The sequence below is a fragment of the Nansenia antarctica genome (genome assembly GCF_963989245.1).
Source record: "Nansenia antarctica genome assembly, chromosome: 16".
Lineage (NCBI taxonomy): Eukaryota > Metazoa > Chordata > Actinopteri > Argentiniformes > Microstomatidae > Nansenia > Nansenia antarctica.
The window spans coordinates 14,720,319-14,741,397 of NC_137686.1; the positions used below are offsets into that span (position 1 = coordinate 14,720,319).

The 21,079-nt window shown below is 44.0% G+C and overlaps 2 protein-coding genes across 2 annotated transcripts; both read right to left on the reverse strand.

The window, feature by feature from the left end:
• Window positions 1-891: 891 nt before the first annotated feature.
• Window positions 892-8,669, reverse strand: atp6v0b (ATPase H+ transporting V0 subunit b). The gene is made up of 8 exons (XM_080546476.1): window positions 8,452-8,669; window positions 7,168-7,216; window positions 6,893-6,976; window positions 6,476-6,553; window positions 6,231-6,300; window positions 5,470-5,521; window positions 4,879-5,069; window positions 892-3,388 (listed from the first exon to the last, which is right to left on the reverse strand). Exons 1-8 carry the CDS (start codon window positions 8,534-8,536, stop codon window positions 3,362-3,364), a joined length of 636 nt encoding a protein of 211 aa, XP_080402602.1. The 5' UTR covers window positions 8,537-8,669; the 3' UTR covers window positions 892-3,361.
• A 2,125-nt stretch (window positions 8,670-10,794) lies between these two features.
• On the reverse strand, window positions 10,795-13,351 carry klf17 (Kruppel like factor 17). The gene is made up of 3 exons (XM_080546728.1): window positions 13,218-13,351; window positions 11,950-12,976; window positions 10,795-11,715 (listed from the first exon to the last, which is right to left on the reverse strand). The coding sequence occupies exons 1-3, from the start codon at window positions 13,299-13,301 to the stop codon at window positions 11,540-11,542; spliced, it is 1,287 nt and encodes a 428-aa protein (XP_080402854.1). The 5' UTR covers window positions 13,302-13,351; the 3' UTR covers window positions 10,795-11,539.
• Window positions 13,352-21,079: the final 7,728 nt, after the last annotated feature.

Here is a 21,079-nt window from a genome sequence, read left to right on the forward strand (position 1 = left end):
GTAGTAGTTATCCATTTATAGTAGTAGTAGTAGTAGTAGTAGTAGTAGTAGTAGTAGTAGTAGTAGTAGTAGTAGTAGTAGTAGTAGTAGTAGTAGTAGTAGTAGTAGTAGTAGTAGTAGTAGTAGTAGTAGTAGTAGTAGTAGGAGTCATACTATTATTATTATTATTCAAATTATTCCACCCTACAACTTTTAAGCCATTCACACCAAAGCAGCTTTAAAACATGCAGAGAGGTCTAACTCAATGAGTATCCTGACGGGCTGTATCACAGCCTGGTACGGCAGCTGCACCACCCTCCACCGTAAAGGCTCTCCACAGGCTGGTGAACACAGCCCAGTCCATCACAGGCCACAAACCACCAGACATTCAGGACCTTTACTCTGAGAGGTGCAGGAAGGAGGAAGGCTAGAAAGATCATCAGGGACACCCGGCCACGCCCTGTTCTCTCTGTATTATTATATTGTATTGCTGATTTGTTGATTGTTGTCGACTGTTGTTGAACTAGGAAGAAGATGCAAAAGCATTTCACTTTTATGTCAATTATGGCTGTGTCCAACAGGCTATTGTCGATGGATGTTTCACATGGGGGCAGGCCTAGATGAAAAACATCCACTTGTACCTTATTAGAGAGAGCAGGTCCACGACAACACGTAGTTGGAATTGTCTGTTTTTCTGATGTAAACAACTGCATTGCAATGACACACATATAGGGTAGTTTATTAGGTTTGCCACTGACTCGTGTCTTCTGATATGTTCACAAGACATTTTACGTAAGTGGTGCCTTTGTCAAAATAACACTTTGCAAGCCTGTGTGTGCGTGTGTGTACATTTCAACAGAACCACATGAAATAATCAGGCTGGAATCAACAACAGCAGCTGTACATGTGGTTGGAATATTTTATTCTTTCAAGGACAATAATGAAGTCAAAAGGAGCCACTTTTACACATCATGTCAAAAACAATGGGTTTCACCAAACACATCAACATATTAAACACAGTCACCGAAGCCATAGAGGCATATGGTCTTCTAGATCCTTCCTTTACATGGAATGATACACACCAACTACCACAGAGGTGTCCAACCACAGCCCTAGAGGGCCCCAATGCCATAATATGCTGTCATGGTTACCTGGACCTCTCAAGCAGTACCCAGTTCCCAGACACAGATTAAGTTCCCAGACACAGGTTAAGCCACGCCCTGGGGCACTAAAATACACTGTCAATGGGAAACTGGCCCCTAAACAAGAACAGGTACATTTAGAATACAAATATTACCCCCCTCAAGTTAATCGCGTCCTTAAGGAGGCCCTCTAGGACGGGGTTGGACACTTCTGCATGACATCTAGGTCCATTTAAGGAATGCTCGAAAGTAACCAGGGGGGTATTCCATCAACGTCGCTAAAGGAAAAATCCAGGATTATTTTTATATATCAAAATTAGCCTGGATTTTCCTTTAGCGACATTGATGGAATATGCCCCAGGGGATAGGTTGAATGAAAGGGGTACCACTTCAAATACTAGTCCAAATGTTGCTTTGTGGCTCATGCCATGAGGGCTATTCAAAATATATATTTTGCATGGATGAGGACAGACCATGACCCTGTACATTCTTCAAACCAAACCGAGAAAAAAAACACCAAAAAAACATAGAACAGTGTTAGATCCATGGCATGCTGATGTCATACGCATTGATACAAATACACACAAACTGGTTTTCCAGTCTTACGAGGACAACTTTGTACTTTTAAGGGCTTGAGTTAAGTGTGTTACAAGACACTGTTGTCTCGCCGTTGCTAGGGACTGGCAATAACACTGGTGGGGAAATCGGTTTAGTTTCTAACTAAGTGATCAGACTATTAGAGAAAAGGCCAAACAGTCTGAAGAAGTTGTTATTTATGTTGGGGGGGGGGGGGGGGGGGGGTCAGACCATTTACAGCAGTAGGACGACAACAGGTTCGATCATTCAAAGCTCAAAGTTACACAAAGTTGCTCAAAGTCACACAAAGACAGAAGAAGACTTAAAAACAAAAACAAAACAGGACATGTACAAGGACGGGTAGCTGGTCTTGAGGAAAACGTGACATTTCTCACTCTCCAACAAGAGATCGTTTACAGGGTTTGGAGACCTGAGATAGAGCGGACAGAACCTATGGTCACTTGAATTCAGATACAGTGTTGTTGTTGTTGTTGTTATATTCAGCTACAGTTAACTGTAATAAAGACCACTTGCTTCAAAATAAACAAAAACAAAAATCAGACAAACAAAGCTAAGGTAGACAGAATGGTAAACATCCTCATGCTTCACAGAGAAAGAGACATGTGCCCTTTATATGTACACACACACACACACCCACATACACACACACACACACCCACATACACACCGATTTACTATATTCTCATTTTTAACCAATCAGAACTGAAGAGTGCCTACCAAAATTAGGTCAACACAAATGAAAAGATGATTTCAAATCAAATCAACCAATATCAGATGACTGACAACAGTGAACATTTTTTGATCAATGACAAAGATTAATTTACAGCACGTTTGTTCATTGAACACCACCATTGGTCATGAAAATATAAACAATACGTAGTCAATTTAACTGACGCAGGGTCTTAGTCAGCAACATATAGAACCATTGGATTTGTTATAACATACTTATTCACGACATACGCATACAAACAGTTCACCACTCTGCACGTATTATACAGCCATCCAATACAGATTATTACAACATTGTTGACATTTTCACTTCCCATGTGATAAAAAGAAAACAGCTGCATTGTTCACAACTCAAAATGACACCAGAAACACCGTATGCCTGTCAGACCAGAGAAGTTGGTACTGCAGATGTTACACAATAGTGGCATTTCATTATTTCTTCAGTGAAGGACGAGAGAGTAAAAGAGATGATCCCACTACTAAAAAGATTATGATTCCGCTTTACTGTCTGGTGGCCATTTTGATTGGGATTTATATGACCCAACGATAAAAGTATATGAGGCAGTACCACAAAGTTTTGCGAGCGATTATTATTGTTATCTTACGAGTACTGCGGCGAGTATGTTTATTCTGTTCCGAAAATGAGGGGGGGGGGGGGGGGTTTGTCTTGAAACACCAGCAGTTCATACTAACCGCACCCTAGTGTTCCTTTAAGACAAAATGGTGCAGATATGTGTCACTCTTCAGCAAAGGATGGTTAAAAACAATCACAGACGGGAAAAAAAACATTTAAATAATTTACTATGTATTTACATAATCCATCCTTCTTTTTCTCCTTCCTCCTCTTCTCCTCCTCCTCCTCCAGCATCGTCTTCCGTAGATCTTGTCATCTTGATCTTGTGGATCAACCTCTTCTAATCACCCATTTTTACTTTTGACGTCTGAAAGAAAAGGAAACATAAGATTGAATGTAAATAGTGTTGTTCCGATACCGATACTAGTATCGGCATGGCCACCGATACGCACAAAAATGCTGGTATCGGTATCGGCGAGTACTAACAATAATAACACCCGATACCACACTTTCACTATCGCGGAAAAACAAACACGCAACTGTGGTTGTCGAGGAGAGGAGCGGTGGAGCGGCGAGGCTTACCTCAGGTAACCTGCTGTCCCTTCCAGCTGCTCAGAGCCCAAGCTAAGCTATGCTACCGGGGCAACGTTCGGAAAGTCCCCCTGAGAGCGCCGGAGCGCACACTGGGCTCCGACGTCATAAACGGACCGAGGAATCCGATTGGACAAGAGGCGTTCCACGAGTGCCGATCAGTTTCCCAGAGCGACTTTTACCAACGCAGCCCTCAGACATATAGACTACGCCACTCCGCTTAAAGCGATACAACCCACAGCCAAGATAGGACACATTTTACAAATTTTACAGGAAAAACATATCGACCTTAATCGATATTTATTTCGGCTGCACAGTCTAGCACCGCCACCGGCGTGCTGGAGAGAGTTCAAATAATAATAATAATGTCCGATAGAACACTACTGGCGCGCGGCCGCTTCTCCGAGTCCCGCCCAGCTGTTCCCCTTTCGGGATAGTTCTCGGCTCCGTCTCCGCGCCACACCCCCTTTCGGGATCTGCTGTTGTGGCGCTCCGTCTCTCCGTCTCTCTCTCTCTCTCTCTCTCTCTCTCTGTCTGTGTGTCTCCGTGCGGCAGGTACTTCCTGCCTCCTTCCTTCTCCCGAGGAGAAGTTTTCTCTATGTTTGTTTGAATTGTTTACATATGCAGAACACAGAACACAAATGCATTAGTGGTGCAGGAAGGCCTACTGTCACAGCGGAGTGTGTGCGACGCGCTGGCCAATGGGAGAAAGATCATCGGCCACTTCAAGCATTCCCCACTGGCCACTTCACGTCTGCAAACTGTACAGACTGAACTTGGAATGCCTAAAAACATGTTTTTTTGTTTTGTTTTTTCAAACGCCGTGGTATCGGATCGGTACTCGGTATCGGCAAGTACTGCACAGTCAGGTATCGGTATCGGGATCGGGATCAAAAAATGGTATCGGAACAACACTAAATGTAAACAACAACAACAACAACAACATCATGCCAAGTTACACATCCGCTGCAACCAAGTTCTGTACATATATGATCTACATTTACATTTCTACCATTTAGCAGACGCTTTTATCTAAAGCGACTTACAACTAGAGGTTACAGGGACAGTCTCCCTGGAGTAACTTAGGGCTAAGGGCCTTACTCAAGGCCACACTAGTGGTGGTGTTCCCAGGTGGGATTTGAACTCATGACCTTCTGATCACCAGTCACTAACCACTAGGCCACCACTACCCCTCAGATGGCATCATCAATTTGCAAACCAACCAATAACCGGACAAACGACGTGTTCAAACAGCCAATCAGTTACCTGCAGGATGGCTACGATCACTCCGAACAGCCCGATAGCGCTGCCGAAGATTTCCACGATGAGGATTTTGACGAACAGGCTTCCGTTCTGGGCGTCGGCCAGCGCCGCCCCGCTACCCACGATGCCCACGCAGATGCCACAGAACAGGTTGGAGAAGCCCACGGTCAGACCAGCGCCAAACATGGAGTACCCTGTTTGGAGACAGAGAACACGCACGCGCGCACACACACGCGCACACACACAGACACACACAGACAGACACACACACACACAGACACAGACACAGACACAGACACACACACACACACACAGACACCTCAGTTAGTGAATGACAATGCAATATTACCTCCCCTGGCAGATTTCTGTGTACTAGCGAGAAACTGCAAGTGATAAACTGTCGAGCAAATATTGGTTCGTAGAGAGAGGCTGTCTATTTGACAGCACACACACAAACACACACACACACACACACACACACACACACACACACACACTTCAGATAGCTGACATTCATTTTGATGCCGGTCTACATCCTGCGAGTTCCAGTCAACATCCAACATCAATACTGCGAGGCCTATGGTGTTTTCTTACCTGCTTGGTAGTTCCTGGCTCCAATAGTCTCAGGTGTAGTGCCAGTGAAGTTCTACAACGGGAGAAGCACAGTTTTAATAACGGGTATTTAAAATGTCTGAGATGTAGGCACAGACCACTATCGATGGAATGAAACATCGATGTATAACTGGAGCAAATATACCCACAAAACAACTTCAGCCAGGCTTAGTATCGCTCTATTATGTTTATGTAAGTGAGCTGAATTGGTCAACTCAGTCCCAGGGGCTCGTGCCATGACGGCGAATTGTTAGCTATTCGGTGGTATAGCTGGCTAAAGCAGGACAGTCAGGACAGTCGTCCCGTTCAGGTGGCCCAAGGCCACGACGTGCACCTGCTACCCCAAACACACTGCTTGAGAGGAAGGAAGCTAGAGGAAAACAGCTGGAGGGAGGGCTTTTTCTTATCGAGTGCCACTTCTGTGGAAAAGCCTGCCTGCCCTTGTTATAAAGGGGTTGGCGACAGTTACCACTTTGAAGACTAACCTCAAAGACCCACCTTTTTAGAGTTGCACACCGTTGCCCCTAGCAACTCCCTCTTCCCCTGTGCCTTCCCGCCTTGTGTACCCATAGGCTTTTATTTATGCGAGGCGTTTTGTTAATGCGTTTGGTTTTTTATGTGATGAATGGTGAAAATGGTGTACATTTTTATGTTGAGACCTTGGTGAAAATGCACTTTAAATGTGCTTTAAAACTAAAATCAACGAAATAAACGTCACTGTTGAGCAGCAGTGTCACCCTTACCTCCGCCATGTTACTGATGACAATCGCCATGATGATCCCGTAAATGGCCACAGCCTCACAGAAGATGATACTGCAGACAGAATGAGACAGCACACCAGCTTATAAAACAGTAATAACATATCTTACTATATCTTACACAGTAATAGCATGTTTAAAAATGTCTGCATATGAAGTTTTACGCCAACATGCAGCATGCATGGGAAACAGCCAATCATGGCTGCTCAGCTCATCTCTCATTGGCCCACCTGACCAGATTCTTGGTTTTGATTCGTGGAGCTTTCACTCCACCGCCGATGATGCTGGAGCCCGTGATGTAGATGCCCCTGTAAAACAAGAACGCAAACATTCAATAGCAAAACTAAAATTGTAGGCACATGCAAGTTTAAATAATGCTACACCTTAAATGTCCCTGCCTCTCCGTCCCCTCTACCCCCATGTAGAGTTTCTCTAATAAAGTAAATGATCTTCCTTCATCTAGCATTTTGACTAGACAATCGCCTCTGGCCTGAGCATAGATTACTTTTTCTTGCGATGACTGATGACGGATAGATGATTCACTTACTTAGGCAAATGTATTTATTCAAAGTCGCTTTGGATAATGCACATAGATGTGGGGATGTTGTCGTGTGGAGATAACCTAGCCCAGCGGGAAATGCACTCACCAGGCAGCGCCTACCACAGACAGGGAGATGGCCAAGCCGATCCCAAGGTTCGCCCACATGAAGGGTGAGGTCTCCGTCAAAAACCTGAGAGAAAGAGAGATACAGAGAGAGACAGAGAGAGAGACAGGCATCAACCATGCTCCAATATTTCTGTGTAGCCATGCATCCTTCGGGACTTGCAGTGTGCACATTTCTCTAGCAACCCCCCCTGGCTTGAATTGGGGAGCACAGTGAGCAGCTTGAGGTACCTGGTCCAACACAGGTTTACTACTCACCATGCCACATCAAAACGGAATCCAAGGTCGAAAATTGTATAGCAGAGACCTGGAAATGAATAAGAACGCCACCAGTTATGCAAATGTAAAATATACCAAACACTTCCAATATTTGGGGGACTTGTGCATTCTGACTCAGAATCGGAGTAGTCGTGAGTGGAGGGAGGGAGGGAGGGAGAGTGTCTGTGTGTGTGGGTGTGTGTAGGTGTGTGTGTGTGTGTGTGTGTGTGTGTGTGTGTGTGTGTGTGTGTGTGTGTGTGTGTGTGTGTGTGTGTGTGTGTGTGTGTGTGTGTGTGTGCGTGCGTCAGTTTGCATCTGTCAATGTTTGCTCAATCCCCAAGCAGACATCAACCCTCTCCCTTTACATAAACCGGTCTAGGTTACATAAACTACTGCACACAGCCACATGATTATTAGCCAGTGGAGACAAGGGCACAAAAATGTGTCACAGATATGACAAAGTGTCATGGAGTATAAGTGTGATAGCTCACCCTCACGTGAGAACCTTTTTTAGTTCCCTATTCCTGACTCTGCTCAGAGTGTGGCCAACTAGCCAGCTAACCCAGGCTGCGTTCGTCAATTCGCTCTGGAATCTTGATCAGCACTCATGGAATGCCTCTTGTCCAATGAAATTACTTGGTCCCTTTATGACGTTGAACCCAGTGTGCGCTCCGGCGCTCACAGAGCGAATGTACGAACGCAGCCGATAGCCAGGCATAGACAGCTAGCTAGCACTGAATTTAACAATGCTAGCTAGTGTCATTATGAATTGTACATAAACCATCTGCCCAACGTCAGAGGCACTATATTCAGCTGCTAACAAACCGGTTTCACCAGCAGTCAACGCAAATCCAGTTCGCTGGCGTACAGTAGTTGATGTAACCGGCTAGCTAACTAGCTAACCCAGCTAGCGCCTTGGGCCTGACTACTCCCTGGAACAGGAGACGTTCCCTGTAGTGTCCCATGGTGTTATTATGATCACAACGTTGTACCAGATGTGTGCATCGTGTAATCGTCACAACCACCTGAAACAGTCGCCCAACAATAAAAATATAATGTGAAACCTTCGTTAATAATACAATGTAGTTGAGCTAAGATCGGGTCCAGAAATGACATGAAGTTCCATTCCATTCCAGCAATTAGACTGAACCCCACACTGCGGCTAGCCGCTTAAACGAGGCAGGTGATTCAGGTACTTCACAATAAATGAATTAAAACGACACATATGATCAGCTATCGAATCAACATTAAAACACCAAACACCGATGGATCGGGGGGTCTCACCGACGCAGAGGATGGTGGTCCAGAAGGCCAGAGTGACCCCGGTGTAGAGGATGGCGTGTCCGTTCATCATCAGAGACAGAAGCATCAACACGGGAGACCTGTGACCTGTAATCAGCTCTCCTCGATCAACGCCTCGATCAGGCTACAACCAATGTCGATTAATTAATCCGAATAATCACACGAGACTGTTTCGGAGCAGGGGAACCTGGCAGCATCAGAAGAGGGAAGTCAGCTGATTGAGCTGGGCTTGAGCATGTGACTACATGTGTAGGACTTCCCCCTTTTTCTTCCTCTCTCCAGCTCACAGATCCCAGGTCAGTGTATCCACTGGTTGTATTGACTGATCCTGCACCTCCTGTACTGTTTTAACATACATATCTGACTTCAGATCAGCGCTTTGTTCATATAGGATAAGTCACAGGATCAATTCAGAGAAGGAAGGAAGGCTACGGCATATACTCTGTCTATATACAGGTGCAACTAAAAAAAATAGAATATCGTGCAAAAGTCCATTCATTTCAGTAATTCAACTTAAAGGGTTAAACTTAAATATTATATAGACTCATTGCATTGTACATATGCATGATTATACTTTTCAGAGGGCTGACATTTCTGTATTTAAAATCATTTTCTTATTGATTTCATGTAATATTAAACATTTCTGAGATATTTAATTTGGGGTTTTCATAAGCTGTAAGCCATAATCATCAAATGTATAACAAATAAAGGCTTTAAATATCTCGCTTTGCATGTAATGAGTCTATATAATATCTTAACCCTTTAAGTTGAATTACTGAAATAAATGAACTTTTGCATGATATTCTAATTTTTTGAGTTGCACCTGTATATATTCACGTAGACCCAGGTGGGCTACCAGGTCGAATTGTTCCCACCACGATAACCTCGGTGATGATATCATCAGTAATTGGAATACGGTCTGTCTCTGTAACCTGTGTGGATTCAGATCAAAACAAACCCAAGCAAATTGAATGGGAATAATGAACTGAGTGCCAGAGAGAGTTAAACTTCATCCCTGGGCATAGCCTAATATAAAATAGCCTGATGTTAATAATGTTCTTTCTTTCTCTTTTCGATGTATGTTTCAGATCTGTGAAGGGGAACAGAGGCTTATTGGAGGGATCAACTTTCTGGAATGAAACGCATCCCCCATCACTATTCTGAACCTTATACACAGATTTAGGACTAATAGGCTATATAATATGGATGGATTTTAAAGGTGATCCTTGGGACGACCCTACACTAAACCACAACCCTAACCGTAATATCTTACACCCGACCGATTGGAGGGAACAACCTTCTGGAATGAAACGCAGCCCATGACCCTTCTGAACTCTGTTCTCACACGTGGGACTGCTTTATTGTAGGTCACCTGTTTAGTTGCATGATGATACATGGACATGGTCATTGCAAACGCGCAGAAGGTTGGCTGTATCTTTACAGAGCGCAGGCAATAATGCAATGCATGTAAGTTGTTTAAATGAACAGCAGAGGGAGACATTTGCTATGTTTGTGTCACGGTAAGGACAAGGTCTTGTGTTAACCACGAGGTCAAGACATAGGCCTACATGATGTCCACACATCCCTCAGACTTGCTATTGTATAGGAATACAAGAGTCAAAATGCGTTTTAGTAGACTTGGTGTACATACATCTAGGCTATATAATATATCTCGAGGTTGTGTTAGAAATAAAATAAATAAATAATACATTTAAAATGACATAGGCCTACCGTACCAATTCCGAAACAAAAATAAATCATTTTAAAATATAGGCTACAAGCAGTATCAGCAGCATATCCTCGTTGTTTTGTGTCCACATGCATTGAAGGCACGGCTATGCCCCACAGTCATGCCTCCTGCCACATGAAGTGTTACGAATATCATTATGAAAGCACTTTGGAAACTCAGTAGAAGATCATCAATATGCGTTGGCAATATGAATGCAACGTCTTCTGAAAAAAACTCTTCTTTCTGTTTTGAAGGTTGGGGATCTGCTTTTAGCATGGTCCTCTGGACAAAGATGCAGCCTAAACCTGTACTAAAACGCATCCATAATGGAGATTTTTAAATTATTATTATTGAAAATGCTATTTAGTCCAGGGCTTAATCTGCGTCAGGGAAACTGCCCCGTTGGGTCCCTGTGTCATCTTGTTATTTATTCTTTCTCTCTTTTATGTTCAGCTAATAAATAAATTATACTAAACAAGCGTGGGTTCTTCATCAACACAATAATTGTTTTGTCACATTTTGAAGGAATACATGTATTACAGTGTTTCGTTTTCATTTCATTTTATTTTTCATAAAACACCTTTAAACAGAGCTCTCTAACACTTATGTAAAAAGAAAATTGTTTTGATAAAGGTAAAAGCAATCGAAATTCTTGTACACTTATTGCACTGAGAGTGAAATAAATGTTGGGGTTTTCAAGCGTTTGAATATTTTGACTGCAGTTTCAAGTATCTATTCGGTTTTAAAGGATACATCCTTACAACTTCAGCATCGTAAAATACAAAATGTATGAAACATTTTTTTTAAAAAAACAGTGTTTTAGTACCTGTTCTGAGCCCTTTTGAGAAGCAGGGTAAGCCTTCAAACAATTAAATCGTGAAACGATCAGATATATTTATGAAATATACAATATTTTATTGTAAAAACTATAGAAAACAAGTCTTATATTCTTGGTCTGAACTGTAAACAACAAAAATGTAGAATACAAATGGAAAATAAAGAAAAACCCTGACCTGATGCGAAAGTATCAAAATGATGCAGGATATGGGAAACAAGGAATGTTCATTTGAATGTTTGTACAAAAAATCCTGGGTCCTGCCCACAGTCGTTATGTTGTTTCGTAAAGTAGTCAAATCAGTAACGAAAGGCAGTCACCAACCATCAATAATTTATGCGGAGGAAAGAGAAGGGGCCCTCCTTTTTTAAATACTGCACTAACATAATTTAGAAAAAATAATGATCATATGTACACGTGGCATATTTACATGACATGTTCAGCAACCATATGATACAAAACGTTGGAGATAAAAAAAAAAATCCATGTGTCTTTAGTTTGTCTGTTTACATATGCCTCTTCATATGGAGGGCCAGGTGGTCTGACCTGGAGAAGGCCCTCTCACACAGGTGGCACTGGAAGGGCCGGTGTCCGGTGTGTTTACGGTAATGACGCGTCAGCTCGTCAGACCTCGCGAATTTCCAACCGCATCCTTCCCAGTTGCAATGGTATGGTTTCTCACCTGTTGATGATGGAGGGACAATAGTTAGCTTAATACTGTGCGTAAAATGGTGATAATAGTTAGCGTAATACTGTGCGTAAAATTGTGATAATAGTTAGCTTAATACTGTGCGTAAAATGGTGATTATAAGAATTGTAAGAGTTTCAAGACAAGATCAAGTTGAATGCTGTTGAATGATGAGCCGAATACATAGCATATTCCAGTAAAAAAAAAAAACGGACAATTCTAAATTACCTGTATGTGTTCTCATGTGCGCCTTCAGATGCGAACTCTTGGTGTAGGTCTTTCCACAGCCGGGGAACTCGCAACTGTGCGTCGCCGTGCGTTTCCTGGCCCAGGTCCGGCGACCCCGCTTGGGCTTGCACTCTTCTGGCACGTAGAAGTCCAGGAGGGGCGACGACGGAGGGGTCAGTATGACCCCCGGCATGGACGGGTGGTGCACCCGCGGAGGATCCCTGAACATGCCGTATTGACCGTGGAACTGAGGCGCACCTGGGTGGTGCAGATACTGCGGTGGGTATGGCGCGTACTGATGCGGATGGGCCATGTGAGGGTGGTGGTGATGCGAGTTCATGTCCCCCTGGTGACATGTGTCTTTGCGCGCCATCCCATCCCGGGACACACCGGTGTGTTGCATGGTCTGGGACGCAGCGTACCCCTGCATAGCAGCGGGTTGGTGGTGCGCAAAGTCTGGGTGCAGGGCGCGCATGTGTTTCTGCTCGTATATCTGTCCCATAAAGTCACTCGACGTCGCCATCATGCACGACTGTTCAGTGGGTTCAATCTTTGTTTTGTATCCCATCGGGTGAGGGTTGGTCACTTGCTGATGGCCAGGGGCAGCACGCAGCTCAGTGTACTCCCGCCTGTCAGCGACAGGCTTGACAATGTAGTCGGGATTCAGTGAGTCGGTCTGGTAGTTCATGTCGGGAGTCAGAAGCTCCGCCACCAAACTGTGACTGTGCCCGGGACTCGTGCTGAAGTTCCCGTAGGTGGGTGTGGAGTGAGGGCCTTCGCTGGAGCCGCAGCTCTCAGGGGACTCCGGTAGTGAGTAAGAGCAAGGCTGCTGAGACGAGGTGCTGTTCCCGGTAACCTCGGGTCCGATAGTATTGGATAAAATGAATTCTAAATCCAAGAATTTCCCAAGATCGTCCTCATCCCGGTGGTTTACTGCAGGAGACTCAACGATGCTGAACTCGACTTCAATGAGGGGTTTCAGGTCGCCACCTGTCGCGCTCATATCACAGTCGTTCAACTTCCACATCTAAACAAGATAGGAAATATGAGTTAATTAATTGCGTCGGTCAACAATCGCTTTCCAATAATGTGTTCATCTTTTCTTTACTTGAAATAGGTTTATCGAATAATCTCTTAACATACTTAACTTTGCAATCAACAACAAGCCAGTTACTGTAATAAACGATAACAACAACAACAACAACAACAACAGTATTGCAATTGCTTTTTTTAGAATAAAAATAAAGAAAACATCAGATGACACTTACATGAACAATTTCAGACTGCTTTTCGTCCAGTGTCTGAGTGCTGAACGAAGTGATCGACGGCAGCATCGCATCAGCGAGAGCCATTGTAAAAAGGCAGTTTTTAACTTTATGCCTGTTGGAATTCAGTAAGGTAAACAAGAACAGAAAGGTCTATCCAAACACATCCAGAAACGTCCAAGGCGAAGACGCGACTCCAGACGAGCGCTCAGTCAGGCTATTATAGGCGGCCCCATGGGGGCGTGTCCGTTAGTCAAATTACACCCAGGCCTATTACGTGTCCTTTATTGTCACCAAAAGCCAATGTAATGCCTCTTTTCTTTGCTAGATAGATTTTTTTTCTTTTTCACATCATGGACAATAACGTAATCTTTTATCAAACATTTTGATCATTAGTTGTCCTTGTTTGGTTTAGAAAAACAGGAGTAGTAAGGCCTATTAAACGCATGTGGAGCATTTTAGTATGTTTGTCCTGACCTAGACAGTATGTTTGCACAAGACAGCTGTCACGATCATAATGGTTGATTTCACAATAGAATGTGTATATTTGGGCCTTTATTTTGAGGTTATTATTTTTAACATTATGGCCCACAACTGAAGGAATATGATGTCGATGCCTTTAAACATTGGCGTTATGTTTTGATCCATAAATAAATCAGACTATTAATTAATACAAATAGAGTATAATCTACAATGAGTAGATTGTGGTCACCTCAAGACGTGGAGACTTGAAAATGTACTTATGACATGTTTAATTTTAAATTCATGGCACTATTCATTGTAAAACAGCAGGAATTGTCCGTGCTTCATTAAGGAACCCAATGATCCCCTCCTCGAATATAACCACAGAGGGCGACACCAAACCTGCCACACTTGCCATAAAGTATAATCTAATATCAAATATATTTAGATTTAGTGTGATTAGAATGTCTAAACTCCATTGTGCCTATAGATTGGCATTCGGTTTATTACACTCTATATTAAACATTATAGCAAATGTTGGACAATGTTTTATTGTGTTGGCTACATGTTTAATGTGGACCTTGTTTTAAATGGCTCATAGCTGACCTAAAACGCATGAAGTGTAATGTAAGAATAATGCGTTATTTTGCAAGTGAAATGTACAATTTCTTCTGGAGTTTCGTTCCACCCGTCCAACACACCTGCACGAACACAAACACATTGGCATCCTAATCTCAATTGGCAATATCATTAATTTGTCTCACCGTGATCCCAAGTTGTTTAACATTTAAACAAATACGTTTGAACCAGTGTCATCTCTCAGGACGATCGAAACACGTTTTTAATCTTGATGGTAAACAAAGAGGTTACACGTTCTTTAATGATCTTAGCGTAAACAAGCCCATTCTCTCTCTCCATTCTCATGCAAATGATGACCGGTTGCATTCGATTTAGTATTCGAGAATCCCTAAAGCTAAATCTGCTGCAAATAGAGGAATACGCTGTCGAGATATTTCTTGTTGGTTGTTGGATTTAATGAACTTCGGGTTTTAGTAGTAAAACGTAAAAAAATAAGGCCCGCTTTATGAACACATCAAGTTGGCCTGTGCGCAGAACCAGCCATGCATTTTGATTTTCCATGCACGAAATAAATCATATAAACACTGCTGCACACTCTATTGGCTCTGTGTCAAGAACATTTATATTATTTCCATTTACAATATGACATACGAGTTCGTAACATCAAATGATTACACGTTTATTGACCAAATACGAGACATGTCTAAACGGTTGTAGTCAATTGGCATCTTGCAGACTGCCCTGCAAGAGAACCGCTTCCTACAGTGTGCTCGTGCCTTTATACCCCGTTATTTTTAAACGTCCTACGCAAATCAGATTCCGGAGAGAGCGTTGAGTCTGGTGCCAACTTGGAAATGGAGTTCGTTTCCTGAGGAAAGACTGTTACTGCCCTCTCTTCTCTCTTCTCTCTTCCTTCACTTTCACTCCGAGGGCAGCACACGTTCCTGCACGGCAGCCCAAAGCACACTCCACTCCAACACATTACGGCCACCTGATGGTTGATATATCGTGACGTTAGAATTATAAGGTTCTATCTCCATTTTTGTCAAAATTGAGTTTTGTACATAATCTGATCCATTAGGTGTTTATTAATGCCTGTGTGGTGTTATTTTTAAAATGTTGACATTTTTGAGTTAGTAATTCATAAAATACAAAGGTTCCATCTCACAAAACATAATGGAATGTAAAAACTTTGATGCTCAATATCTCTGAACTACCCAAAATGGAGATAGAACCTTATCATTCATAAGCTCACATATTGATATATGACCTACTGAAACCACGCAAACAAACTACGAATAATGTCAACGACTTCAGTTTACAAGGCCCTATTTAACATCTGTGTTTCAAGATGTTTTGAAACAACATTTGGATGACATTTGAAAATGTCCTCATGCCAAAATACGCGCCAACATAGTTGATCACAACGTTACCCGCCAAACAAAGCTCAACAGTGATGTCCTCCTATCTTGTTCGATCAAACACAATATCAGCCCGTGACAATTTAAGCCAAATAGAGAGATAAAGAGAGAGAGGATCGCTGGTGGAGTCACATTTCTCCTTTTGTGTGTGTCTGTGTTCAAGAAGAGGAAGTCTCCTCTTGTTTTCTAAACACAATTAGGAAGATTGCAGTTTGGCAGACAGAGTCGAAGCCTCTTCTTCCTGGATATATTTGATTTTTTTTTAGAAAAATCTAAAATGGAGGCTAATTTGTCTTCATAAATGTTTGTCCGGAGGCTTAATTTAAAATGTGTCTCTTTCTCTGAATGGGGGCAGACTCTTCATTACAGTAACTAAATCTTACACCAGTAACACAGCCACAGAGCTGGCAGAAAAGATCTTCCACATCAAAGCAGTTTAATTGTCAGAATGACAATCCACCCCATATTACTGTGACCTTGTTTTATGGCTTAGTCACAGTTATCAAAAATCGACTCCACCCCTGATTGACGCACACACTCACGCCACACACAGACACAGACACACGCACACACAGACACGCGCGCACACACACACACACACACACACACACACACACACACACACACACACACACACACACACAGACACGCTCACAGACTCACACACAGACACACACACACACACACACACACACACACACACACACACACACCCTCTTCAATCTTACAAAAGCCTGCTGACCATGTCTCTCTTTCTCTCTCTCTCTCTCTCTCTCTCTCTCTCTCTCTCTCTCTCTCCCTCTCTCTCTCCCTTTCTCTCTCTCTCTCTTTCTCTCCCTCCCTCCCTCCCTCCCCCTCTCTCTCTCTCTCTCTCTCTCTCTCTCTCCCTCTCTCTCTCTCCCTCCCTCCCTCCCCCCCCCCCCTCTTTCTCTAGATGCATGATAAAGTCCCCAGAAGTGGTTGGTTAGGACTACGAGACTATAAGAGCCATGTTTAAATCTTTATTTACCCCCCAGTTGATGGCCCTGTCTCCCCCCCCCCCTCCTCCTTCCCCCCTGTTTGTCTTCCCGTCCCACTGTAGTTTCAGTCAAGCCACTTCTCAAATCAATTACAATCTAATCTGGCGACTCCAGAATAGTAATTACCCTCCATCACAGAGAGAGCAGAGAGAGAGGGGGAAACCCACCACCGCCACCACCACCACCACCGCCGCCACCACTGCCGCTATCTAATATAAATACGCTGCCTTGCATGACATGGAAAAGCAACACAGAGGCACAGAAGTACCTTTTTCTGTCAAATCAAAGGAGGTGAGGCCCGTGGTCGTGTCAGGGAGGAAGCAGGAACAAATACTAGCCCGGGATAATCATGGGAAAAAGAAAAAGCAATAACACTGTCTGTAATCAGTAATTCACCCTCTTCCTGAGGGTAGACAGACGCCTGAGATGTTTAATAGTCTGGTGGGGTACTCTGGTGTAACTGTCTGGGCTGTGTGTCGTGAAGTGTGGAGGACACTGATGAAGGCTTAGGCCGAATTTGTCTAGCCTAGCCCTGAATTAATTAAATACTACTAAAAAGAAATGTCAGGAACTGAAGCCTGCGAATGTAACTCTCTTACACTTGTGTAATGTGACGTAACAATAGAACTTGAAAACTTCAATCTATTTTTTTGGGACCAGCTACGTTATTTTGGAGTTCTATTCCGTGTTGGTTGACCCACCTGCTCTGAGTGCAAGGGGTCACACAAGCCACTGAGTGTGTCCAGGTGTCAACCATAGCTTTAATGAATGTTCGGCTTAAAACATTTTTTAAAAATCTCATTTGTTTTGTTGTAAAAAAAAAGATAAGAAAAAATCCTGGTTTTGGGTTGCTATTGTCCAACAAATGCAGACTTACACAAATGTGTGTGATCAAGGGTGTGGTGTAAAGACGTCTATACTAGCGTTATACTGACAGGGTTAGAACGGCTGTTGTTTACACCTCACGGTTTAATTCCTGTGTACATACGTTTTCCCAGTATCTGGTGTAGCTAAGAGGTTTTATAGCATTCAGCGCTAATGAATGTTTAGTTGGCCCTTAATGAGATGAGGATCACAGTTAGCAGCAGTTTGCTATTGTAATGATGACCATGGGGAGGGAGGGAGGGAGGGATGGAGGGAGGGAGGGATGGAGGGGTGGAGGAGGGGGGTGGGGCTCAGGGCCAGGAGAGGGAGAAGGACTCAGGTGGAGTGTGTGTGTGTGTGTGTGTGTGTGTGTGTGTGTGTGTGCGTGCGTGCTAGTGTGTGTGTGCAAGTGTGTGTGTGTGTGTGTGTAATAAGTGAGGAAGGTGCATGAGACAAGTAAGTTCAGTCGCAAAACCTGTGCTGTACTGTATAGCACTGTGGGCCACACTACCCCCTCACACCCCCACCCACCCACCCACCTTCGGTAATCACTATCTCCACCCAGGGCTGGACTGGGACAAAAATTAGGCCCTGCCATGTGGCTCAGACCGGCCCAACACAATCGGTCCGACACCGCCGATCAACATGCTGGCAGTCTGAAAGACTAATAATCTAAAAATCTATCGACCTAATCTAAAAAGTGATCTAGCATGGAAGGCTCAGGACAGGCAAAGTAATTGAAGTCCTGAACGTGGCACTCTGTTTCCTCTGTTTCATCTTTTTCTCTCTCCTTTTCCTCTCTTTCCCTGACACTCTGCTTTTCTGGGGAGGGCAGCAGCAGCTCAACCTGGTTCAACAAGACATGGACAGAGAAGTAAACTAACTGGTTGTCAAAATCAGCAAAGTTCTCATTTACATGTACACACAGGCTGCATGATTGCATTATGTTACACCAGAAGCCCAGTCATTTCAAATGGAAGGTTGCAAGACAACATTATTGGGTTGCAGACTGCATGAGTTTTATTTCTCCATGCAATAAAAAGCATTCATTAGTTCTGAACTAGGCTAGTGTAGATTTTTTTTTATATCTTTTTTTTCCAAATAAAAAGTATTATTAACACCCATTGTTGGTATTGCATTTATGTCAGTGACAGTGATACCTCAACTTGCTAGCTAGCAACAAAATGCAGAACACCCCCATCTAACGTTAGCTATAGAGTCCACAGCCAAGCAGCACTAACGTTACACCACGAGAGAGATCATTGTGTGTGCATGAATTCCAGCCAAGTCCTGGTGAAGCGCAATGCAATCATGCTGCCTGTACGGGTTAGCATAAGTCATAAGACATTCTCTGCTGCTGCTCCCTTAATCTGGCCAATGCAAGCGACTAACATAACTTTGCTTTTGTAAAACCAAGTAACAACATTGCTTACCTCTCTAGCTGTGTCCTCTGTCTCCTCCTCAATTGCTAACGGCACATCAGTGCTAACGTTAGTTAGCGGTAAAGATGTTGCTGTGGCAGCCGCAGCTGTAGTAGGCCTAGCCCCCACAGTCGATGCAGAGAACATATCTGTCAGTTTCTGACATTTTGAGGCATCCTCTGCTAGCTTCTTACTTTTTTTCTCCCTAATTTTCTGGGCACCCCCTTTCACTATCTTATCTACGAACATGAGGTAGAGCAATTGAGCAAGCTGTGCAAGGTTAACAACCTGCTGCTAAACAAGTCAAAGACCCAGGAATTCATCGTAGACTTCAGGAGGAAAAAGTCTGAGATCCTGCCCCTGCTCATCGACGGAGAGAGCGTGGAGATAGTCTCAACCCTCCGATTCCTGGGACACAACATGCGGGATGACCTGGCCTGGAAGGACAACACTAAAGGCACCATCAAGAGGGCACAACAGCGGCTATACACCCTGAGATGCCTCAGGAAACAACACAACAAGAAGGAGATACTGGTGGCCTTCTACCACGGCGCAGTGGAGAGCATCCTCACCTTCGGCATCTCCAACTGGTTCCACAGCTGCACAACAGCGGAGAGAAACGAGCTACAGAGAGTCGTGAGAACAGCACAGAAGATCACCGGCGCCCCCCTCCCCTCTCTGGAGGAGCTGTACAAAACACGCTGTCTCAGGAGGGCCTCCAAGATCTCCAAGGACCCGACCCACCCTGGGCACGAACACTTTGTCAAGCTGCCCTCGAACAGGAGGTACAGGACCCCGGCCGCTAAGACAAACAGACTGAAGAACAGCTTCTACCACAGGGCCGTCAAGGCCCTGAACACAGAAAAGGCCTAAGTTCTGGGCCCAGGACAGTCCGGACGGATTGTATGGCAGCTAGTGCTGAGGCACAAACATGTACATTTTCAAGCCTGCAAACTGTGACACTTTAAAATAATGTGAAAAAAGACTTTCTTGTGCAATATGACAACCCTAGTTGACTATCTGTGCAGTATAGTACAGTGGATTGTGTACATAGCCTTTATTGATGTAAACCAGCTCCTTACCTTCTTGTGATTTTATGCATCTATGCTTTTTCTAAAATGTGTTTCTTTTTCCTTTCCTAAACACCAGGTGAGCCTCCCCTCCTAAATTTCGTTGTTTGGTACCTGTACTGTAGCAATGACAAATAAAGTCTATCTATCTATCTATGACACTGTACTTGGGTTGTCGGCCGAGGGATCAGAGTGGGGGAGGGGGCCGATGGACAGCAGGGCCTAAGCATGTGATTGGGCCAGCCCATGTGTTAGTATAAACGGGGGCCGCCGCTTGATTCAGCGTTAGTTGATGCCGTGCTATTTAGGGCCGAGCTATCTAGCTATCTAGCGCGGCCCATCTGCCAGCGGGCAGAAAGATTGTATGGCCAGTCCAGCGGTGTCTCCACCCCTGTTCCATGTATTCTCCAGCATGTTTCCAGTCGGGTGCTCTTCTCTCCCAGTCTCCTGGTGGCCTCAGCCCCGGCCAGGGCCCTGTTCCGCGTCACTCATCCCCCCTCTCAGGCCCTTTGTCTCTGGGTGTAATTGGCCCTGCCGACTCTGGAGCTAGCCCTGTCTGAGGACACAAAACCGTCTCTCTGCGTGTCTGCATCGGCCCGGGGTCAAAAGGACACCTCCAGAGAAGCCCTCTCAACCCCGGCTCGCTCTTCCACTCCTCAACAATGGGGGGAATACCTGGGAAAAGCAATTATTTGCTCTCCTATCCGTCTCCGAGCTCTTCATATTCTATACTGCTGTTAGCAGAATGTAGTCAGGCCCCAAAGAAAAGATTGTGTCACTCGCTAAATCCCCCCAATGAAGGTTAGGCTCAACAAACTCCCCCATTTGGGTCTTTTTGGAACTGTCATCGCTCTTGAATGATTCTTCGAACACAATGACAGTTTTGTATGAGCCCATTTTGTTGTTTTGAAGACCCGTGTTTTTTCGGTGTATGTATTTGACTGCTTTGTGGGATCAATAAATAATAAGTATTGCAAATAATTACTACATGAAGAAATTCAATTGTCTGTGTATTCTGAATCTACTGTA